This window comes from Neofelis nebulosa, chromosome 5, assembly GCF_028018385.1.
Source record: "Neofelis nebulosa isolate mNeoNeb1 chromosome 5, mNeoNeb1.pri, whole genome shotgun sequence".
Classification (NCBI taxonomy): Eukaryota; Metazoa; Chordata; class Mammalia; order Carnivora; family Felidae; genus Neofelis; species Neofelis nebulosa.
The window spans coordinates 60,812,063-60,833,365 of NC_080786.1; the positions used below are offsets into that span (position 1 = coordinate 60,812,063).

At 38.0% G+C, this 21,303-nt stretch overlaps 1 protein-coding gene and 1 non-coding gene across 2 annotated transcripts in view; one reads left to right on the forward strand and one right to left on the reverse strand.

The window, feature by feature from the left end:
- Positions 1-4,665: 4,665 nt before the first annotated feature.
- Positions 4,666-21,303, reverse strand: part of WDR49 (WD repeat domain 49) — a 138,131-nt gene continuing 121,493 nt past the window's right edge. Inside the window, exon 18 of the mRNA XM_058730420.1 lies at positions 4,666-4,864. Within this exon, the coding sequence (XP_058586403.1) occupies positions 4,734-4,864 (131 nt within the window). The 3' untranslated portion in view covers positions 4,666-4,733. The remainder of the gene's footprint in view (positions 4,865-21,303) is intronic.
- LOC131513237 (U6 spliceosomal RNA) lies at positions 12,716-12,822 on the forward strand. The gene has a single exon (XR_009262470.1). It is a non-coding gene; the product is annotated as a U6 spliceosomal RNA (small nuclear RNA).

Consider the following 21,303-nt stretch of genomic DNA (forward strand, 5'->3'; position numbering starts at 1 on the left):
ATATTACTCAGATCATAATGTGATTTACCCAGGAACAGGTCATTGCTTTCCTTGCAATGACAGAGACAGACACTCTGTCTTAGTAAGATCACTTAATGAAACTTTCTGTAAGGATCTTATGTTAGAGCAGTTCAAGCACACTGTACATTTTCCTGTCTCTTGAGGAGTAAAAAAGAATGGCCAAGAATTTCTCCTCCCTGGTTTAAGCTCTTTTAATTGACAATGATACCACAATTATCCATAAAATATTACTGCAGGCCTTTTAAATATTTTCATAAATCTGTTCCTTCTACAACTCTATTTTGCCCCTAGAGCATGAGCAAATATTTATATATATATTTGAAATATATATATTATATAATATATATATATATATTATATAATATATATAATATTTCATTAGTGAGAGCCAAAGTGTCTTGGTATAAATTTGAGCGCCATCACTCCTCCACTGTAAAAAATAAATCTGGGGATATGTATAATAAAAACAATAGCAAGAAGTTATAGGTTCAGTCTCATTATCTTTCTTAGCATTTTGTAGCTTTTTAAAAGTAAAATTGTATTTAATTCCCAACTTTAAAAACATACAAGCAAATGTTCTCGTTAATATAGGACTTAAAAGCTAATTATTCTATCTGAGCATGGGTTAATTTCAGGCATTTTGTTCCTCTCTCAGTTTGCTCCATATATCATGTGATAAGAAGAAAATGTTCTGAAAAGATAACAGGTTAAATTATATTTAGTGTAAACCTACATATTACAAACAAAGTAGCCTATTGAAAGTTCTGGCACATTCTATTTTAATGTGACAAGTTCATTTCACTGTAGAAAAAATGGATCTTAAATCATTGAACCTAAGTGTTAATTTCAGAAATAGCTTATAAAGTCTTCAGTTCTATTAGCATTTTATAGGTGAGACCCTGCTACCTGCCTAGCACAATTAGATGCTGTAAGATAGAAGAGACATAATAACTAAATGTCTTTTTCCTTTCCTGGAAGAGCCCCCGAAGTTAATTAAAGATGGGATTAGGGTTTTAACACAGCACAATTGCCTTACACATGTGGTAGGCTACAGAGAGAAGGTATGTCCATATGAAACAGACTATTTCACTAATCGTTTCAAACAGTCATCTACAAGGGTAAAAAAAAAAAAAAAAAAGAAAAAGAAAAAGATGTCTAGCAAAAGAATTTCCAATTTATACCAGAAAAACTAGTGGGCTCATTCAATCTTTGCTTAATAAATCACTGCATTTTATGTACTTTCACTCCAGGAACCTGATGGTAAGAGAAGTGTATTCTATTTATAGGTATATACCTGGTGTCTAAAACACTCCCTTGTATGTATCTTAGATAATTGGTTGGATAGGTGGATGAATGGATGAACAGATGGATGGGTGGGTGCATGAATGGAAAACAGAGCCTTCACAAAGTACGTGGTACCCATATTTCCTCTCTTTAACATCTTAATATTCCTCTAAATTTCTAGAAATGTGGCTCAAATTTCACTCCACTGTACTGTCATCAATCTATGATTCATAAATCATATGCTCTAAGTTTGAAATGATGGATTATCTAATCAAACCTCCCGACCAGTGCAAGAATTTTCTGCAATATCCCTGTGAGAGAGTTACTCAGCCTCTGCTGGAACATCTCAAAAAATCTTTTTTTCCCAAGGCAACCTTTTTCATCTAAAAAAAAAAAAAAACCTTTGAAATACTTCCAAATTTACAGAAAATTTGCTGGTATAATAAAAAGAACTACCATCTCCCTCTCTCCTTCTGTTTTCCCAATTGTTAGCCTTCTACCACATATGTATGCTCAATCTATATAGCTAATCTTTCCCTCCTTCTCTCTCTCTCCTATATATATAATATATATAATATATATATTATATATAACATATATATTATATATAACATTATATATTATATATGTATGTATTATATATATATATGTATGTATATATGTATGTATGTATGTATATATGTATGTATATTATATATGTATGTATGTATATATATACATAAAGTCATATATTATATACATGTATTATATATATATGGTGTATGTATGTGTAGACACAATTATAATTAGCATTTTCTGAATCATTTGCGAGCAAGCTGCAAACATAGCTTCTTAATCACTCTTAAACATTTCTTCCTTCCTTCCTCCTTCTTTTTCTTTTTTTCTTTTCCTTTCCTTCCTTCCTTCTTTTCTTCCTTCCTCCCTCCCTCCCTCCCTCTAAAACCATGAATTCACACTGGAATCTCAGACCCAATCTGTGATCTCAGGGTTCTTTCTAGCTTCCCCCCTTTGAAATTTTATAAATACCTCTATAAAAGTGAGACACCTGCCTCTCATTCTTAATATATTCACGAATTTATCCATTTACTTACTCAATGTTTATTTTCTCAGTGTAAGCAACCTCCCAACTGTGCCGCCCATTTCCTCTACTCACCCTCTCTGCCTTTCCACCACCTAAACACTCCTCCCACTCCCCAGTCCCATACTCTTGGATCCAGTGAGCATATGACTTCTCTCAGCTCCTCCTTCTTCCTTTCACAGCCATGCAGCCAGCCTGCTGCCAACTCCTCTCCACCAAGATGGGAAGGGAAGGGAAGACGAGAAATCCCTTCCTGTTTTAGCAGGTATCAGGAAAGAATTCTAGAATCTGCCTCCTTATAACTGTGTCCATTGGTTCTACTTCTACTCTTTTTCCTCATTGCAGCTTTGAAATATTTGAGAATAGGTTATATGTCCCATGAATTTTCTTTCTTATGCCAGACTTCCCCATTTCTTTACCTGTTTCTCTGGAACATGGTTTCCAGAGTCTTTATCACTCTGATAACATTCACCAACATTTGTTGGTTGATACATTCAAATATATGTTTCTTTTAAGTCTTTCCCACATGTGGTTGTCATTCAAGGAAAGGGAAAAGCAGTATACATAGACGTCACAGGGCCTGATCAGGATGCACTTAAATGTAAATGGAATAGGCAGTGTCTTCTGAAAACCTTTCCTCTGCCTCCCTCCTCACCAGCTAAAACGTTTGCTCCACTGATTCTGGAAACTCCATTGTTAAAGTTCAGTCCACTGACTTTATACTAACAAGAAGAGAGTGAACAGAAAGTTGAAGTGCAAAACCACACTCTTTGGAATAAAACACACCCAGGCTCCAACCTCAACTCTGCCATAGATAATTGGGCATTCTTCTCACAAATCCAAATCTCAGATTTTAACCTTATAATAGGTATACGATTACTGTGAGGCTTACACGCAATGAAATTTTGCAGTTACTGAACAGAATAGACCCCTAATATATTGTTAATTATTGCCTTTACTTGTGTGTGTTAGTACAAAATTCTTCTAAAAAATACAAATGGTTTTGAAAGAAGTCTTTAAAATGCAAATGTGTAGTAACTAAAGTTATATGAATGAATTTATTAATTACTCCTACAGAATACAATAAATAAAGCAGCATAAGAATATTGGTTACCTGGTAGATGATGACATTTATAAAGAAAAATGGATCCAAAAAGTGAGGCATTGTTTTTCAGAACCAAACATTTCCCACTTGAGCTTCTACATAGAGTGAGTCCTATACCTAGCCCCAGTCTCTTCAAAAAAAAATTTTTTTCTGAGACTATTACTTCTTTGGTAGTGCTATGCTTTTCAATAATATGCTAAGATAAAATACAGAAGCAGAACATATGCAGTAATTTCTCAATAGGTACACAGAAGAATGGATATAAGTCTGTAAGAATTAATAGGAATAGCTGCTACTGACATGGTCTGACTGCATTATCAGAATCATTTTCAAAAAACTAGAAAGTATGTAAACACATGGAAATGGTTTTCTTTTTTTTTTTTTTTTTTTAATTTTTTTTTTCCAACGTTTTTTATTTATTTTTGGGACAGAGAGAGACAGAGCATGAACGGGGGAGGGGCAGAGAGAGAGGGAGACACAGAATCGGAAACAGGCTCCAGGCTCCGAGCCATCGGCCCAGAGCCTCATGCGGGGCTCGAACTCACGGACCGCGAGATCGTGACCTGGCTGAAGTCGGACGCTTAACCGACTGCGCCACCCAGGCGCCCCTGGAAATGGTTTTCTTAGTTAAGTTTGTAGATATTCGCTGTGTTAGTACTTTCCATATTTAACTTCAAGGCAGGTTTTTATAATAATAATTGATCAAAAATATTTGCCTATAGAAGCAACCAGAAGGGCAACTGGTTAGAATGCATTGCTCTGAAAATGCACATTTTTATATAAAACCACTTGGGAATAGATGATACCAGTTAATATTGGCCCCTCTGTAGTCCAATCTATCTTTTATTAAGAATGCACAGAAAGTGAAAGGTGATGGATAAAAGCAGCACTAAGACATTGTCTGAAGGTGAAACTTCCTGAAGTTTAAATACAAAGTCAAGGAGGGGCAGCTGGATGGCTCAGTTGGTTGAGCGTTTGACTCATGGTCTCACAGTTTGAGTTCAAGCCCTGCACCAGGCTCTGCGGTGACAGCTCTGAGCCTGGAGTCTGCTTCAGATTCTGTGTCTCTGTCTCTCTCTGCCCCTTCCCTGCTCACACTTTGTTAATCTCTCTCTCAAAAATAAATAAACATTTAAAAAATCTTTTTTTAAACATAAAGTCAAAGAATGGCACAGAATTCTTGATTCCTCTCCACATTTTATATTCATATTTTATGTGACAATGAAATATTTATTTTTGTTTCAATTATAATTGCTTCTTATTTCTTTTAATCTTCACTTCACTACTTGTTTCTTGATATAATTGCTTGGCTCTTCGTTCACGATCCAGAATTTCTTTGGGGAACAGGTTTTTCTCATCAAATACAGCGTTCAAAGCTACAAAATGATGAAGAAAATAACATGTAAATTATACTTGGTAAGAGGCCCAATTAAATGAAATAGTGGGGAGAAAATTCCCATTTGAATTCATCTGAAAATGTGTATGTTTCTAACACCAAGAGTGTATCTGGGGGGATTTTCTCTTAAGTTCCTGCTATTTCTTTGACTTCGGTTTAAATTAAAAAGCTAAATTTTAACAGAGTTTGTTCTATTAATGTATTTATACCATGATGATTTCCACCACTTCGCAGTAGAAGACTAAAGAAGCTTGTGTTTTCCATTTTTGCTTTTTCATCTACTTAGCAGCTATCAAAGACTCATAATAAGCCAAGAACAGATTATTCTGTATTGAAATAAGACAATGAAAACAATCAAAACAGTTTGACTGCACCACTAAACAAGCTCTTCTGCAATCACGTCCTTATAAGACACTTTGATCTACAGGGATCTGTGGCTTCAGAAAAAAAGAGCCAAATTATCCCCCATGAGTGGCTGTCTTATGCATCAGTGAGATGTAGGAGGAAATTGTGCCATGCATTCAAGAAAATAATTTTGGCCTTTTGCTTAATTCTATCATTTCAACAAATGTTTACTGGATGTATATTATGCACAATGTCCTATGCTTGGGCATAAATGAGGCACAAATATGACTCAGTCGCAGGCCTTCTTCCAACTGGTAGAAAGCAGGCGCAGTGCCCAAATGACCAAAATATCAAGTACAATAAGTTACAGTTCTCAGAAAATAGGAGCAACAGAAATTTTGGTTAAGCATATAAAGAGATTGTAACACTATGCAGAGATCAGAGGAAAAGCTTGAAGAATTAGACACTATTTGAGGCAGATTTTGAAGTCCAGATAGGATTCTAATTGATAAGAAGGGCCACGGAGGTGAAGAAGGGTTCGCAAGAGGGAAAGGAAATGTCAACGAGAGAGAACAAAGTAAACCAAAGTGTGGAGAAACGAGAGCTACCGTTCAGGTAATTCTGAATAATTCAGTACAATGTGACCAAGGTTCAAAACAGAGAGAGAATGAGGTTGGAGCGGGACAAAGGAATACTTTAAATGGCAACCCCGAGGAATATGAAATAAACTACATAAACATTGAACAACTTCACCGTATACTGCCATCTTTACATATATGAACTAGGGGGAAAAAAAAACAACAAAAAACAAAAAACAAAAAAAACCCTCTCCACTTCCCATATAAACATGATTGTATACGTCAATATCCTTCCCCATTTTCTCTTGAATATTATACTAGAACAACCAGGAAAAATGAAAACAAATAATAATTTGGCAAACAAACTCCACGTGAGTGAAGCCCAAAGATAGAGGTAACCTGCAGCCTGCAAAATAGGAAGAAGGGCAGCCAAAGAGCTGTTACATGAGATAAGGTGATGAGTCTGAAAGTGTAAGAAGGCCAGCAGCCACAGCATCTCAGAAAGTTCTAGCAAAAAGACACTGACTAAAGGTGAGGGGCTCGCCCTGCAGTACAAATGCTTTATCTTTCATTTATATCTACGGATGCAAACAGAGGTGAACAAGGCCGGAAGCAAAAGCCCTCCATGACACCTTGTTTGGTTCAGAGAAACAGATGAGGCAGGGCTACGTGAAGAATCACGCACATGAGCCGTTTTTTCCTAAAAGCAGTTTGCCTGTCAGTTGTAAAAACTGAAGGCCACTCTAATCCCACACCACAAACTCTCACCTAGGGACCTACTACAAACTTCAGGTCTTAAAAAATCCAACTCATTAAAACTAATTAAGAAAGGAAATTTAAAAAAATGGCATAGAGTGGACACAAAGGACTATAAGAAAAATTAGAAACGAAACTAAACAAACTTTAAAAAGGGCAGAAGAGGGGCACCTGGGTGGCTCAGTTGGTTGAGCGTCTGGCTTTGGCTCAGGTCATGATCTCACGGTTCACAAGTTTCAGTTCCAGGTCGGTCTCTATGCTGACAGTTCGGAGCCTGGACCCTGCTTCAGATTCTGTGCTTCCCTCTCTCTCTGCCCCTCCCCTGCTTGCTCTCTCTCTCTCTCTCAAAAATAAATAAAAACATTAAAAAAATTTTTAAAGAGAAGAAAGAATCAATACATGAACTACCTCCAGAAGTACGTTGCCACTGGCCAGATAAATATTGTTACTAAGCGCTTTGTCACAAACTATATTTTAAAACTCGAAAAAGCACTTATTTCTGTAAAGGAAGATCACAGAGCAGAAGTGAAAGAGCTCCGGAAATGTCACAACAGGAAGTGAGGAAAGTGAGCTGGCAGAGCTCAGGAAAAATCTCACAAGTGAGATTTTCACTCACAAGTTTGTGGTAACATAATGGGAAATGGAGTTTACAAATGAGACAAACAAATATAATAAGGTGAAAATGAAAAGAAGAGAAATGAGAGAGGAAAGTGACACTGAAAAAGAAATAGATTCAACCAACACAACAATCAGAGGAGTCCTTCAGAACGAACACCAAAATGGAACAAATATTTGAAGGTATTATGTGTAAAGTTTTCCTTAAATTAGAGACAATCTGACATACACAGGAAGGACATACTGTGGCACCAGGAATAACAGAATCAGAAGTCAAACCGAAGCACATCTTCGTCAAATTATTAGACTTTAAAGAGAATCATTTGGCAGCCAGACAAAATGATCAAGTCGCTTAAAAGGAGAGAAATGTGTATCTTGCATTAGATATCTTCACAGCAATGATCAACACCAGAAGACAGAGCAACACCAACAAGAAAATCAAGGAAAGAACGTGTGGAGTGTGGATATTATACACACTCAATCTGCGCCTCAAATCTAAAAATACAAAAGTTTCAACAAATCTAAAAATGCAAATTTTCAACATTCAGGAAATTCGGGGACTATTGTTTCTAAGAGACCTTTTCGAGAAAACTACTACAAAGTAAACTGATGGATGACTGAGGAAAATTTAGAAAACGACTTAGTGGAGAATGCTGTATATTTTTAAATGTAGAAGTGAGATTAAAATAATATGAAGCGTAGGATAACAAAACAGACAGTAAATGCCACATGCCTGACAATGTCAAAATGATACAATTTAACAAAAACTGGACCGATTAGGGAGAAGCTTCATTCATGATAAATCAGCAACAGCTAAGAGACAAAGGACTTAAACCAACAAGTCAAGGAATAGTAGTATAAATAAATTTAACAAAATAAAAGAAGCACAAAAAAAGATCACATTGTTGAATAAAATTAGGTGGTAGAGGGGCACCTGGGTGGCTCAGTCGTCAAGGGTCCGACTTCAGCTCAGGTCATGATCTCACAGTTTGTGAGTTTGAGCCCCGTGTCAGGCTCTATGCTGACAGCTCAGACCCTGGAGCCTGCTTCAGATTCTATGTCTCCCTCTCTCTATGCTCCTCCCCAGCTCACACTCTGTCTCTCACTCTCAAAAATACATAAATATTAAATTTAAAAAAAAAAAAAGAGAAAGAGGGGAGTGAAGAAACATGCTCATTTTATCATTAGTCGACATGGATGTAATGGTTACTATCCTAGAAAACTGAAGGGCTAGAAGAGTTATACCAACCTATGAGTACAAAGTTACCACTAGAATGTATAATACCCTCCCCAAGTAAAAACAAAGAAAAAATTACAGATCCAGTGAAAACTTTAAAACCCATATAACCAATGAATGACATAAAAGAGTGTGAGAAATATAAAACCAAACAATATATAATATATACTTTTATATATAATATATTGACAAATTTAAATGTGCTCAATTTCATGCTCATAAAAATTATTTTTTAGCTGGATCAAAAGCAAAACCCAGCACACATCTAAAATGAAGTGACTCCAAAAATTTGAAATAGAAGGATTTGAAAAGTATACCAGGCAAATCAAAACCCACAGAAAGCAGAGGTCAAAATCTAAAATCATCAGTGCATACAGAAACCCTCAAAGGATACACTGAAACTCATATTGCTTCTGCACAGAAAAGGAAACAATCAGCAAAACTAAAAGGCAACTGACAGAATGGGAGAAGATAGTTGCAAATGACATATCAGATAAAGGGTTAGCATCCAAAATCTATAAAGAACTTACCAAACTCAACACCCAAAAAACAAATAATCCAGTGAAAAAATGGGCAAAAGACATGAATAGACACTTCTCCAAAGAAGACATCCAGATGGCCAACCGACACATGAAAAAATGCTCAACATCACTCATCATCAGGGCAATACAAATCAAAACCACAATGAGATACCACTTTACACCTGTCAGAATGGCTAACATGAACAACTCAGGCAACAACAGATGTTGGCAAGGATGCGGACAAAGAGGATCTCTTTTGCACTGTTGGTGGGAATGCAAGCTGGTGCAGCCACTCTGGAAAACAGTATGGAGGTTCCTCAAAAAACTAAACATAGAACTACCCCACGACCCAGCAATTGCACTACTAGGCATTTATCCACGGGATACAGGTGTGCTGTTTCGAAGGGACACATGCACCCCCATGTTTATAGCAGCACTATCAACAATTGCCAAAGTATGGAAAGAGCCCAAATGTCCATTGATGGATGAATGGATAAAGATGTGGTATATATATACAATGGAGTATTACTTGGCAATCAAAAGAATGAAATCTTGCCTTTTGCAACTATGTGGGTGGAGCTGGAAGGTATAATGTTAAGTGAAATTAGTCAGTCAGAGAAAGACAAAAATCATATGACTTAACTCATAGGAGGACTTTAAGAGACAAAACAGATGAACATAAGGGAAGGGAAACAAAAATAATATACAAACAGGGAAGGGGACAAAACAGAAGAGACTCATAAATATGGAGAACAAACTGAGGGTTACTGGAGGGGTTGTGTGGGGGGGAGGCTAAATGGGTAAGGGGCAGTAGGAATCTACTCCTGAAATCATTGTTGCACTATATGCTAATTTGGATGTAAATTTTAAAAAATAAAATTAAAATAAATTAAAAAAAAAAAAGAAACTCATATTAGTGGATTCCAGAAATAAGTGATACCGGGAACTGAACAAACCAGTGTGATAGAGGAGAGGGAGATTTCTCACTGAATAATTTTTCTTATGTTCTAATATTTGACCATGTATATTTTGGTTTTTAGCAATAGCACAAAAATGAATAAACCTGGACTATCTCTTAAGCAAAGCTACAAATGAAAATACTTTCCATTTGTCTAATGCCAGCAGTGTAAGATATATGGATTTCTGTATATTAGCCATTGATTCTGCCCTGTATGCCTGCGGATTAGCATTTGAGAATCATGAGACATTCTGAATGCCTTAGAGCTCTCCTGAAATCCATTATGAAAGCCAGAAATTTCCTTTTGAAATAAACTCTCGCTGTTTTATTGAGATTTGTCTCTCAACTAGATGAGGAATTTCTACATAATTGACTGGGTTTCAGGACAGTTATACCAATAACTAACTGATAGGGCGTTGAGAGAAAATCTTGCCCAAATAAGTCATTTTTTGTTTAGTTAAAAAAAAGGTGATAAAAAATTCATACGCAAGGGTGGATCCTCGTTTCCTGGGCCCAAAGCTTACAAGGTGGGGAGGCTTTCTTAAAGAAAAAATATAAAGTTACAAATATGTAATTATTCATAAAACTAGCTATTTATTTGGGATGAGAAAATAAATCTCAACAAACCATTAAAGTTTTGTAGAGTTGGGTCCTTTTATTCTGAGATTTCTTTTAGGAAACACACCAGAAATGCTTACCCGGAAATGATTCCTGCTTGCAAATGGGGCTTCCTGGAACCGGGAACAATAAAACTTCCAGCAACTATTAATACTCACAAGGGTCTTTGTATATGAGGCCTATTAAAACTTCTTGGCTTCACTGGCAAACTCTTTTATTTGGCAAAAATGATGTCATTAACCTAACACCTTCTAAATGGATAATGGTAATCAATTCATCTTAGTATTCAAAGTAACAACATCTGCTAGGTTTATGGCACAATGTTTTCATATGATGATGTGAGGGAGTCTGCAATGGAACGTGTGATGTATCTAAGAGACCATTAACCATTTATTGAATTTATTTAAGATTATAAAAGAATGCCCTTAACCTTGCTGTGATAACTTGTTTTCATGAAGTATTAACTGGCAAGGCTAAAGCTCCCTAAAGTCCCTAATCAATGGACTTTAAGTAAAAGAGATTATCCAGGATAATCTGGGTGAGCCAGATTTAATCAGCTGGAAGGCCTTAAAAGCAAGGCTGGGGCTCCCGGAAGACAGGGAAAAAATTCCACCAATGGACAAGAGTTTCTTCCTGTATCCATGGGGTTTCAAACTCACCTTTCCTGGCTGCCTGTGGACAACAGCTTTAAACTGTGCCCACTCTGCCCATGATCTTCCCTTTCTGACTCAGTCCTACTCATTTTGGATTTGCTCAAACCAAATCAGCCCCCACAATCCCATAGGCCAATTCCTTGTGATACATTTCAGTATATGGTCCTGCTGGTTCTGCTTCCCTGAAACCTGACTGGTACACTTGCCATAAAGGACATTGTGTACTATAGGACAATTGTGAAGGGTCAAGTGTTCCTATTGAGACAAACAGACTGGTTTGTCAAGATTCTGATGGTTTGTGACTAGAGTCTGTTGGGATATTCCATGTGAAGAAAATTTGTGTTTATTCAAATATATAGCTGATCTTAAAGCACTCTCAATATCTCAATAATACAATAGGTATTATATGGGACCTCAAGTTTCCCACTTCTTGCCCTCAACAAATTACTTTGAATCTTGAAGAGTAGTTGGTTTAGAAGGGCTAGTAACGGTTAATGTACATTAGCCTCTAAAGGCTTCCCTTCACACCTAAATCCAAATTCTTTGTGCAGGCTACATGGCCCCACATGACCGGATCCCCAGCCTCTTCAATCTCATTTTGTACCAGTCTCCATCTCTCTCACACTACCCCAGCAACAGTGACTTTCTTTCTGCCCCCAGAACATGTCAACCTGTTCCCAACTCAACAGTTTTACACTTCTGGATAATTTCCTTGGAAAATTCTACCCCTAATATACAGTGGGAGTGCTTTCTTTCAGGATTCAGCTAAAAAATCAGAGGAACCTTTGCTGATGCCCCCTAGTCATGTCTTATCACATTATTGTGCTTTCTTCATAACTCTTACCTCTTACAATATTGTTATCCAATCTTATCTTCTTATATTTACTTATTTATTGTCTGTCTTTCCCCTAGGTGGTAAAGTCAACAAAAGCAAAGATCTTGTCTGCCTTTATACCTCATATATTCATAGTACCCAGCATTGTGTCTGGTACATGGAAAATATTAAATGTATATACATACATTTATATATATATATATACACACACACAATACATATATATATATACAATATATATATTGTGTATATATATATACACACACAAATATATATACATACAAATGTATATATATATAATAAGTGAACAAATTTAAATGAATAAATAATAAATGAATATATATATAATGAATATATATATATATAATGAATATATATATATATATATATATATATATAAAATAAATGAACAAATGAATGAAGATACCTCCAGCAATGCAAAGGGTGGGGCTCACTTCTCAAACTTTGGAATTCTTGCATTCTACAGACCTGAGAAAGGTGGTGCTCCATGTCATGTATCCATGTACCCATCCACTTACCACAGCCCCTGCTCTTAAAAATCAATATCTAATGTTATGGGTAACCATTTACATTTACCATTTCCTACCTGGGAAAATATGACATTTATACATTCACCCCTTCATTTTATAGGTGGCTGTCCAACAAGGTTTGTTATAATGATACCCAAAAGGTGTTTTAAAAGTCATGAAAATGAGTGCTCGCTTCGGCAGCACATATACTAAAATCGGAACGATACAGAGAAGATTAGCATGCCCCCCGTGCAAGGATGACAGGCAAATCTGTGAAGCGTTCCATATTTAAAAAAAAAAAAAGGTCATGAAAATGAAAGATGTGGTGGTCATGAAGCTATTAAAACATTTCCAATAAAATGAAAGGATTCAGTGAACCTAATAAAGCAAAGTTAATCTTTTATCGTCTGATCCTTCCCTTGTCCCCTGATTGGCAACCAACCATATTAGACAAGCAATAATGGCAAAGCTCACAAAGGCATCCTGGCAAGAAAGGACTTGATGGTGATCTAAACATAGCACTGCAATTACCAGCTGTTGTTTGTTGATGAATATACAGTATTCTGAAAACCTTCTAATTCACATCCTCCATCCTATCCTAAGTCCTCTAGATAACTACTTCTCAAACTTTGATGTGCATGAGAATCACCTAAAAATCTTGTTGAAATGCAGATTCTGATTCAATAGAGCTGAGCTGGGGCCTGTGCTGCTACATTTCTAGCATGATCCCAGGTTGTGCCCATGCTATTATCTGCTGACCAAGTTTCTAATTCCCGAATATAGACTCTAGATCAGTATAGCCACGCTGTCATTCAACTTTAGCCATCATTGAATAACAATATGGTACCAAAGCAAAAGGTTGTTGGCAAGGTGGTGAGGACTGGTCTAAATGCTTTAACAGTCTTCATATAATGCTTAAATGACTGTGGTTCAGGACCTGTTGAACTTTTTTTTTTTTTAAGACTCAATTTTTTTTAATTTCAGATTTTAATGTATTTGAACTTTAGTTTACATAGGGATAAAGTCTCAATTTTCCAAGAGCAGTTTTAGGTTTAAAACAAAATTGAAAAGAAGGTACAAAGATTTCCCATATATCCCCTGCCTCCACACATGAATAGCCTCCCCCTTTATCAACATCACTCACCAGAATGGTACATATTTCCCCGAGAATGAATCTACACTGGCTCATCATAATCACCCAAAGTACATAGTTTACCTAAGGGTTCACTACTTGTGGTGTACATTATATAGGTTTGGAAAAAAGAGTAATGACCTATATCCCTCACTATAATGTCATACAGAGTATTTTCACTGCCCTAGAAAACCCTCTGCTCCCATTCGTCTTCTCTCCCCTTCTCTGGAAACCACTCATCTTTTTACCATAGTATTGCCTTTCCCAGAATGTCATGGAGTTGGAATCATCGTATGTACCTTTTCAGATTGGCTTCTTTCACTTAGTAACACTCATTTAAGATTCCTCCGTGTCTTTTCATGGCTTAATAGCTCATTTCTTTTTAGTGCTCAATAATATTTGATTATCTGGGTGTACCTCAATTTATTTATACATTTACTTAGTGAAAAACATCTTAGTTGCCTCCAAGTTTGGGCAATTATGAATAAAGTTGCTTTAAACACCCATGTGCAGGCTTTTGTGTGTATGTAAGTTTTCACCTCCTTTGGCTAAATACCAAGGAGCATGATTATTGGATTAAATGGTAAGAGTATGCTTCCTTTGGTAAGAAACTGCCAGCTGTCTTCCAAAGTGGCTGTACCATTTTGCATTCCCACCAGCAATGAATAAAGTTTCCTGTTGCTCCATGCCCTCGTCAGCATCTGGCAGTGTCAGTGTTCTAGATTTGGGCCATTCTCACAGGTGAGGAGTGGTATCTCATTGTTGTTTCACTTTGCACTTCCCTGATGATATATGTGGGGCATCTGTTGAACCTTTTAACAGATGCTTTTCACATATTAACAATGTCTGTCTTGTAGGACCCAAATTTTGGTGTGTGTGTAGTATGTGTGTGTGTGTGTGTGTGTGTGTGTTTGACTTTCAAGATAATTTAGGGCTATCATATAAAGATATAAAATGATAAGAAGGAATTCCACTTCTAAGATGTCTGTTTTATGCCCATTCTTTAGTTATTTAAAATTTCCTGAGGTGCATCACACATAACGGTCTCTCATTTCTTACTTAAAGTGAATATATCTATACATGCTTTCATGCTTCCTTTTTGTATTTTAATTATTTGTTCCAGTGAGAAATTTCTCACAATATCAGTGATTTTTTTCTTTATTGGTACTAGATTTACGATTATATTCTAAAGCAAAAACATAGTAAATTAGATTTTACTAAAAGCCTGTGTATATATTTTCACCCTATAGTTTAAGAACGATGCAGAGAATTTTGTGTTGCAATGGAAAACCACACATTGCCTCTACTACACTCTTCCGAGCTGTCAGAGTCTGGCTGCTGAGTTCACCACTGTTGAGCTATTTTGTCCCTCTTTGTAAATTGCAGGTTATCCTGCCAATGGATACACAAATTCTGTCTCATCTGGTAGAATTTTTTTTTTCATGTTTATTTATTTATTTTGAGAGAGGGAGAGAGAGAGATCATGAAATAGCATGCATGCACACAAGCAGGAGAGAGGCAAGAGAGAGAAGGAGAGAGAGAATCCCAAGCAGACTCTGTACTGTCAGCACAGATCCTGATGCAGGTTTTAATCTCACAATCATGAGATCATGACCTGAGCCAGAATCAAGAGAGCCGGACACATAACTGACCCACCCAGGCGCCCCCTCTGGTAGAGTTCTAATTGACTTCCTCTCCTGCTTTGGAAACACGCTTTGGAATCTACCTGCAGATTGGACTGGAGACTGTTAACATGCACAAATTGTTGGTTCTTACAGATTTTCAAATTTTCCAGTTCCCTTCAGTAGTATCTGACTACAATACTCCAAATGGACTTTCCCAGTTCTTCTCACACCCGACTAAAACTGAGAACTAAAACCCGACAGCCCAAATCCCTATCTAGACTCTATGCTGCCTGCCACTGTGCTTTTCTCTCAGGATCTCTTCAGGATCCAGAACAACTGACCTTTGTCACCAACTCGCAACATATGGTTCAACTGGTTTTGCAGGAGCAACACCAATGAGAATCCCTGAGGGACCACTTCTGAGACCATGCTTTGTGCCTCTAGGAGCAACCTCTGGGTTGCTCCATGATGAGAGACATTCCTTACTCTTTTTTTTTTTAATTTTTTTTAATGTTTATTTATTTCTGAGAGAGAGAGACAGAGCATGAGTGGGGGAGGAGCAGAGAGAGAGGGAGACACAGAATCCGAAGCAGGCTCCAGGCTCTGAGCTGTCAGCACAGAGCCCGACGCAGGGCTCAAACTCACAGACCGCGAGATCATGACCTGAGCCGAAGTCAGACGCTCAGCCGACTGAGCCACCCAGACGCCCCTATTCCTTCCTCTTAAACAAAAGAGAGGGACTGACAGTATTGAACTTTACCTGAGCCCTGTACTCCCTCCCGGAAAGCAGAGACAGTTAAGAAACTCCTCTACTATTTTGTGTTTGGGAGACAAATAATAGTAAAGGAGGACTCTGCTCTCCTACTGCGAGATAAGACCCTCCGTGCCTGTCCCCAGAAGTCTAGTAAGACTCATGGATTCACTAACCTGTCTCTGTAACAGGTCAGGCCCCTTTCCTTTCCTTTGAGACATTCCTTTTAACAAATATTCTCCCTATGCAATAGCTTGCAATAAAATCATCTCTTTAATTGTCCTGTTCATTTTGTCTTTGCCAAAACAACAACAACAAGAACAAAACAAGTCACCTGAGGTATCGCCAATGGAGCATCCTCTCTACGTGGAAAAATTTAAAGATTTTACAGATACAGTATAAATGGGTTCTAGGGCATTTATTGGTGAAACCTGACCCAGAGACATTTCCAAGTCACTTCTAGGTTTTTGAATAAGGCATATCAAAGAGGGGTTTCAAGCTGTTTGAGAACCCACAGGGAAGAGCTTGGAAGCTAAAGAGAGAGTATGAAAGATGTTTCAACCTGAAAGGGAAAGAAAGAGAATACAACAGGACATTAAAAACCCAGTAGGCAAGACTAAAAAAGTCACCAGGAGATTATGAAGTGTTTGAAAACTGTCCCGAGTTCCAAAGTGGTAGTTTAGAATATTGATAGTAAGTCTGGCAAAATGCCCCTCATCATACAATTGCCAAATAACCTTCCACACACTGTAATTACGGGGATGGCAGGCGTGTGTGGAAAATGCAGCACAAAGATTTAAGGCAGACCATTGTAATGAAATTGTGGAGGGGGGGATACGTCGGTAATTGAGATTCTTTTTAAGTGCTCTTTTATTGTAACTTTTTTTTTTTAATTCAGCAGCATCCTCCTGAAAAGAAGAACAATTTTGAATGAAAGTGATAAAAATAGGTACTATTATAGTAAAGTGGTTGATTTTAGAAATCAGCATAAGAATAAGCCGCCCTGGGAATATGATTTGAACACCACTTGAAAAAGGGAGATGACACCTAGAAATATTAACAACACGAACAACTAAATAACATGGACACTGCTCACGTAGGGCCCAGAGAGTCCGTGCCACAGATTCCGCATAAAGAAAATAGGGACTTAGAGATGTCTAGTGCAATAACAATGGGACAACGACAACCCAGTATTATCAATAAAGAACATGTATCAAATTCTCGGTAGGTGTCAGGCCCTATGCTAAAGGCTTCGCCTGAATTATTTCACTTACTGTTCACAGCAACATGATGAGGATGGTAACTAACATGATGCCATTTTCACTTGGAGAAACTAAGGCACAGAGAGTTTAATTGACCTGTTCCAAGTCATAAAGCTAGCAAGTGATAGAGTCTTGGTTTGAAGCCAAATGTATGCTCAAAATTTTGCCTTTAGACCATTATTGCTTCGAGTCTCCCAAGTTTGATTCCCTTTATAAATGGAAATTCTCCCAAAAGACAACCATAGCCACCAACGCCTTATAACTTCATAGGAATGATGACTGCAATTTCAAAAGATAGAAAATAACGTAAAGGGCCAGGCATGGGGGAGAAAGCACAGAAACAGAGGTAAAATGATAATAGGCCAGTTACCAATGGATTGCCCTCAGCTCCAAATCCACTCTTCACTGCTTGCTTTGCGATAATGGACTGGAGCCCTATAAGTATTTCTTTTGCCAGCTGGTGTGATGTTGCTCCCTATCATGAGGGGATGCCAGCAGGACACTGGAGGAGAAGTGGATTTCTCTTACAAGTGGGTGCTCCTGTCACCATACTCCTGTAGGGCACTTTCTCCAGCACTAGACTCCTGTAGTATGGACTCCCCCAGTACCAAGCCCCACAGTGGCTTTTCCAGCTCCAGACTCCTATGATGCAGGCATGGCTGACTTCTCCAGAGCCCAGAACCAGCGGCTTTCCTTGTCACCTCTCAGGTAGCTTTGCAGCAGAGTGCCACCCATCTGGCACCACCTGGTGAATGGCTTTCCGTAACACCCCAAGAAGTGAGCAGAGGTCCACCACTGTGACTCCTCCCTGTGAACAGCCTCCCCTGCCCTCCTTTGGTGGCTTTGCAGTGAGTTCTGAGGTGCAGCACCTCCCCGTGGATGGTTTCCCATGGCCACCCTGGGAGATTTTTGCCATGTCCTACCTGCGACAGCTATGCCACCTTGCTATCCAGTGACACGAAGAAGCCTTCTCGAACAAGGTCTAGGTATCAGCCCTAGCTTGGATGGGCATCTTCCTTGGTCTATCTCAGGCTTGAGGGGGGAGTGGCTGTTCTTTAGATCTGCTATTCCCAAGTTCTTTAGAGTTCTCTTTACTTCCTACTAGCCAATTTTCTATAATACCCATGATTATATCTACAACCAGAAAAAGAAAATGAACTTAAATATAAAAGGAATGCTGAAACTTGCCTGTACTTGCTTTTCAGCTACCTCTCTGTATTTCTTTCCTACTATAGTCAGTTTCTTGGAAACATATTAGCTTTTTTTGGTTCATGTCCCAGCCACCTCCATCACAACATATTTTGAAAACTGACTCTAAACCATCTTCTCCTCCTGTATTTCCTCTCTCAATAATAGTCTCTCTCTCTCTCTCTCTCTCGCTCTCGCTCTCTCTCAGACATAGTTATCCAAGCTAGAAATCTGAAAGTCATTCATGTGCTTACCTATCGTCATTGAACCTTTAAGTTCAATCTCCTTAGCATGTCTCAAATTAGTTACTTCCTTTGTAGGATCTCCATGGCTTCAAAATAATAACAGATACCATTTAATGAATGCAGCATATATGCTAGCCATTGTGCTGAAGTTAGCCCACACCACTTCAAAATCAGGTATGATTAGCCCCATTTTATACACGTGAAAACTGAGACTTGGTAGATTGTGTAATTTATCCAGATATAAACAACTAGTGAAAGGCAAACTAAAGATTCAAAAGCAGATAGCTGGCGGGGCGCCCGGGTGGCGCAGTCGGTTAAGCCTCCGACTTCAGCCAGGTCACGATCTCGCGGTCCGTGAGTTCGAGCCCCGCGTCAGGCTCTGGGCTGATGGCTCGGAGCCTGGAGCCTGTTTCCGATTCTGTGTCTCCCTCTCTCTCTGCCCCTCCCCCGTTCATGCTCTGTCTCTCTCTGTCCCAAAAATAAATAAAAAACGTTGAAAAAAAAATTAAAAAAAAAAAAAAAAAGCAGATAGCTGGCTACAAACAATAAGCTCCTACTGCTCTAATATGCTGCCTTCAGTCTAACTCCATTATAATGCATCTACTACAGTTTCCAGAAAGCGTTGTAAAATGCGTACCCGGTCGTGTCACTTTCCTGTTTTAAACATTTCAGCAGAAATCTTTTTTTCTGAAGAGGTTTAATAGCTAGTGGTAGGTCATCCTTTTCATTTCACCAGACAGAACAACAAAAACAGGTAAATTACAGAAATAATATTTTCAAAGCTATCAGAGGGTGATGGAAGCAGAGATTATCAAATTAAAATTCCAGAGGCAATAGAATCCCTCTTAGATGGGCTCAAATTGCCAAATATTTTCTTCTCTTTATGGATTTATCACATCTGGGCATCGCTAAGAAACAGGATTGTCAATAGACAAAGAGACGAGTTTTGATGACAATGTGGGTTAAGGTTTGACATATTGGAATCTAGAGAAATTCCACAATAGTCAGTTCCCTATAAGCTATTTTTTAAGTGCTAGGGTGATGGAGACTGTGGATGGGACTAGAGAGGAATGTGTCCTGTAATCTTGCAGTACTTAGGAGACAATATATCAATAAAAGGAGAGGCTTAAAACAGACAGACATTTGAAATCAGAAGTAGACTAAGTCGACTGTAACCAAGCACTGACCAAGCTCAATTTGTAACTGAATCAACATGATGTACCCTTCATGTTCTCTGCCCAATTAAGGAAAGGGTCAACTACCTCTGGGAGAAAATAACATTAATTTCAGCATCTATAGATATTTTACACATAATTCCTGTCATACAACTTAAAATTATGCAAAATTACTAGACTTGCAAAGAAGAAGGAAAATGTGACCAATAACAAAGAAGAAAAAATAGACATTAGAAGCAGACCCCAAGATCATCCAGATATTGAGGTTAGCAGGCCCAGATTTTAAAATTACTATTATAAATATGTTAAAGAAAAAGAGATAAAGTTTGGACAAAATGGATGAAAATGTGAATAATTTCAATTGAGAAGAACTAAAATATATATATATGTAAAATCTGAAATTGGGGCCTGATCACATGAGTTTAACAGCAGTCTGGTGAAGGACAGGGTAGTAATGCAAATACAAGTCAATATAAAGTACCCAAAATAAAGCTCAGAGAGGAAAATCAAATGGAAAGAAGAGAAGAATGTAAGAAACATTTATGATGTAAGGAGTGTCTACATGTACAGAAATGCAATCCCAGAAGGACAGGAGAGTGAGAATTGGAAAGAAATTATAATCAAAAAGATAATGGCCGAGAATTGTCCAAACTTGAAGAAAGATTTATTCAAGAGTTCCTATCAACACCAAGCAATATAGTGAGAAAAGCGTATTTATATCCATCATGATAAAACTGCTGAAAACTGAGGATAAAGAGAAAAATCTTTAAAGAAGCCAGGTAAAAAAAAAAAAAAAAAAAGATATTACCCTCAAAGGAGCCACAATCATAATTTAAAAAAATTTTTTTAGGGGCGCCTGGGTGGCGCAGTCGGTTGAGCGTCCGACTTCAGCCAGGTCACGATCTCGCGGTCCGTGAGTTCGAGCCCCGCGTCAGGCTCTGGGCTGATGGCTCGGAGCCTGGAGCCTGTTTCCGATTCTGTGTCTCCCTCTCTCTCTCTGCCCCTCCCCCGTTCATGCTCTGTCTCTCTCTGTCCCAAAAATAAATAAAAAACGTTGAAAAAAAAAAATTTAAAAAAAAAAAAATAAAAAAATTTTTTAATGTTTATTTATGTTTCAGACAATGCAAGAAACAGAGTGCAAGCAGCAGAGGGGCAGACAGAGGGAGACACAGAATCTGAAGCGGGCTCCAGGCTCTGAGCTGTCAGCCCAGAGCTCGACACGGGGCTCGAACTCATGAACCGTGAGATCATAACCTGAGCCGCAGTCGGACGCTTAACCGACTGAGCTACTCAGTAGCCCCAGGAGCCACAATCATATTAAAAACTGAATTTTAATCAGGAATTATGGGAGCAAGGAAACAATGAGATGCTATCTTTAAAGAGCTGAACAGAATT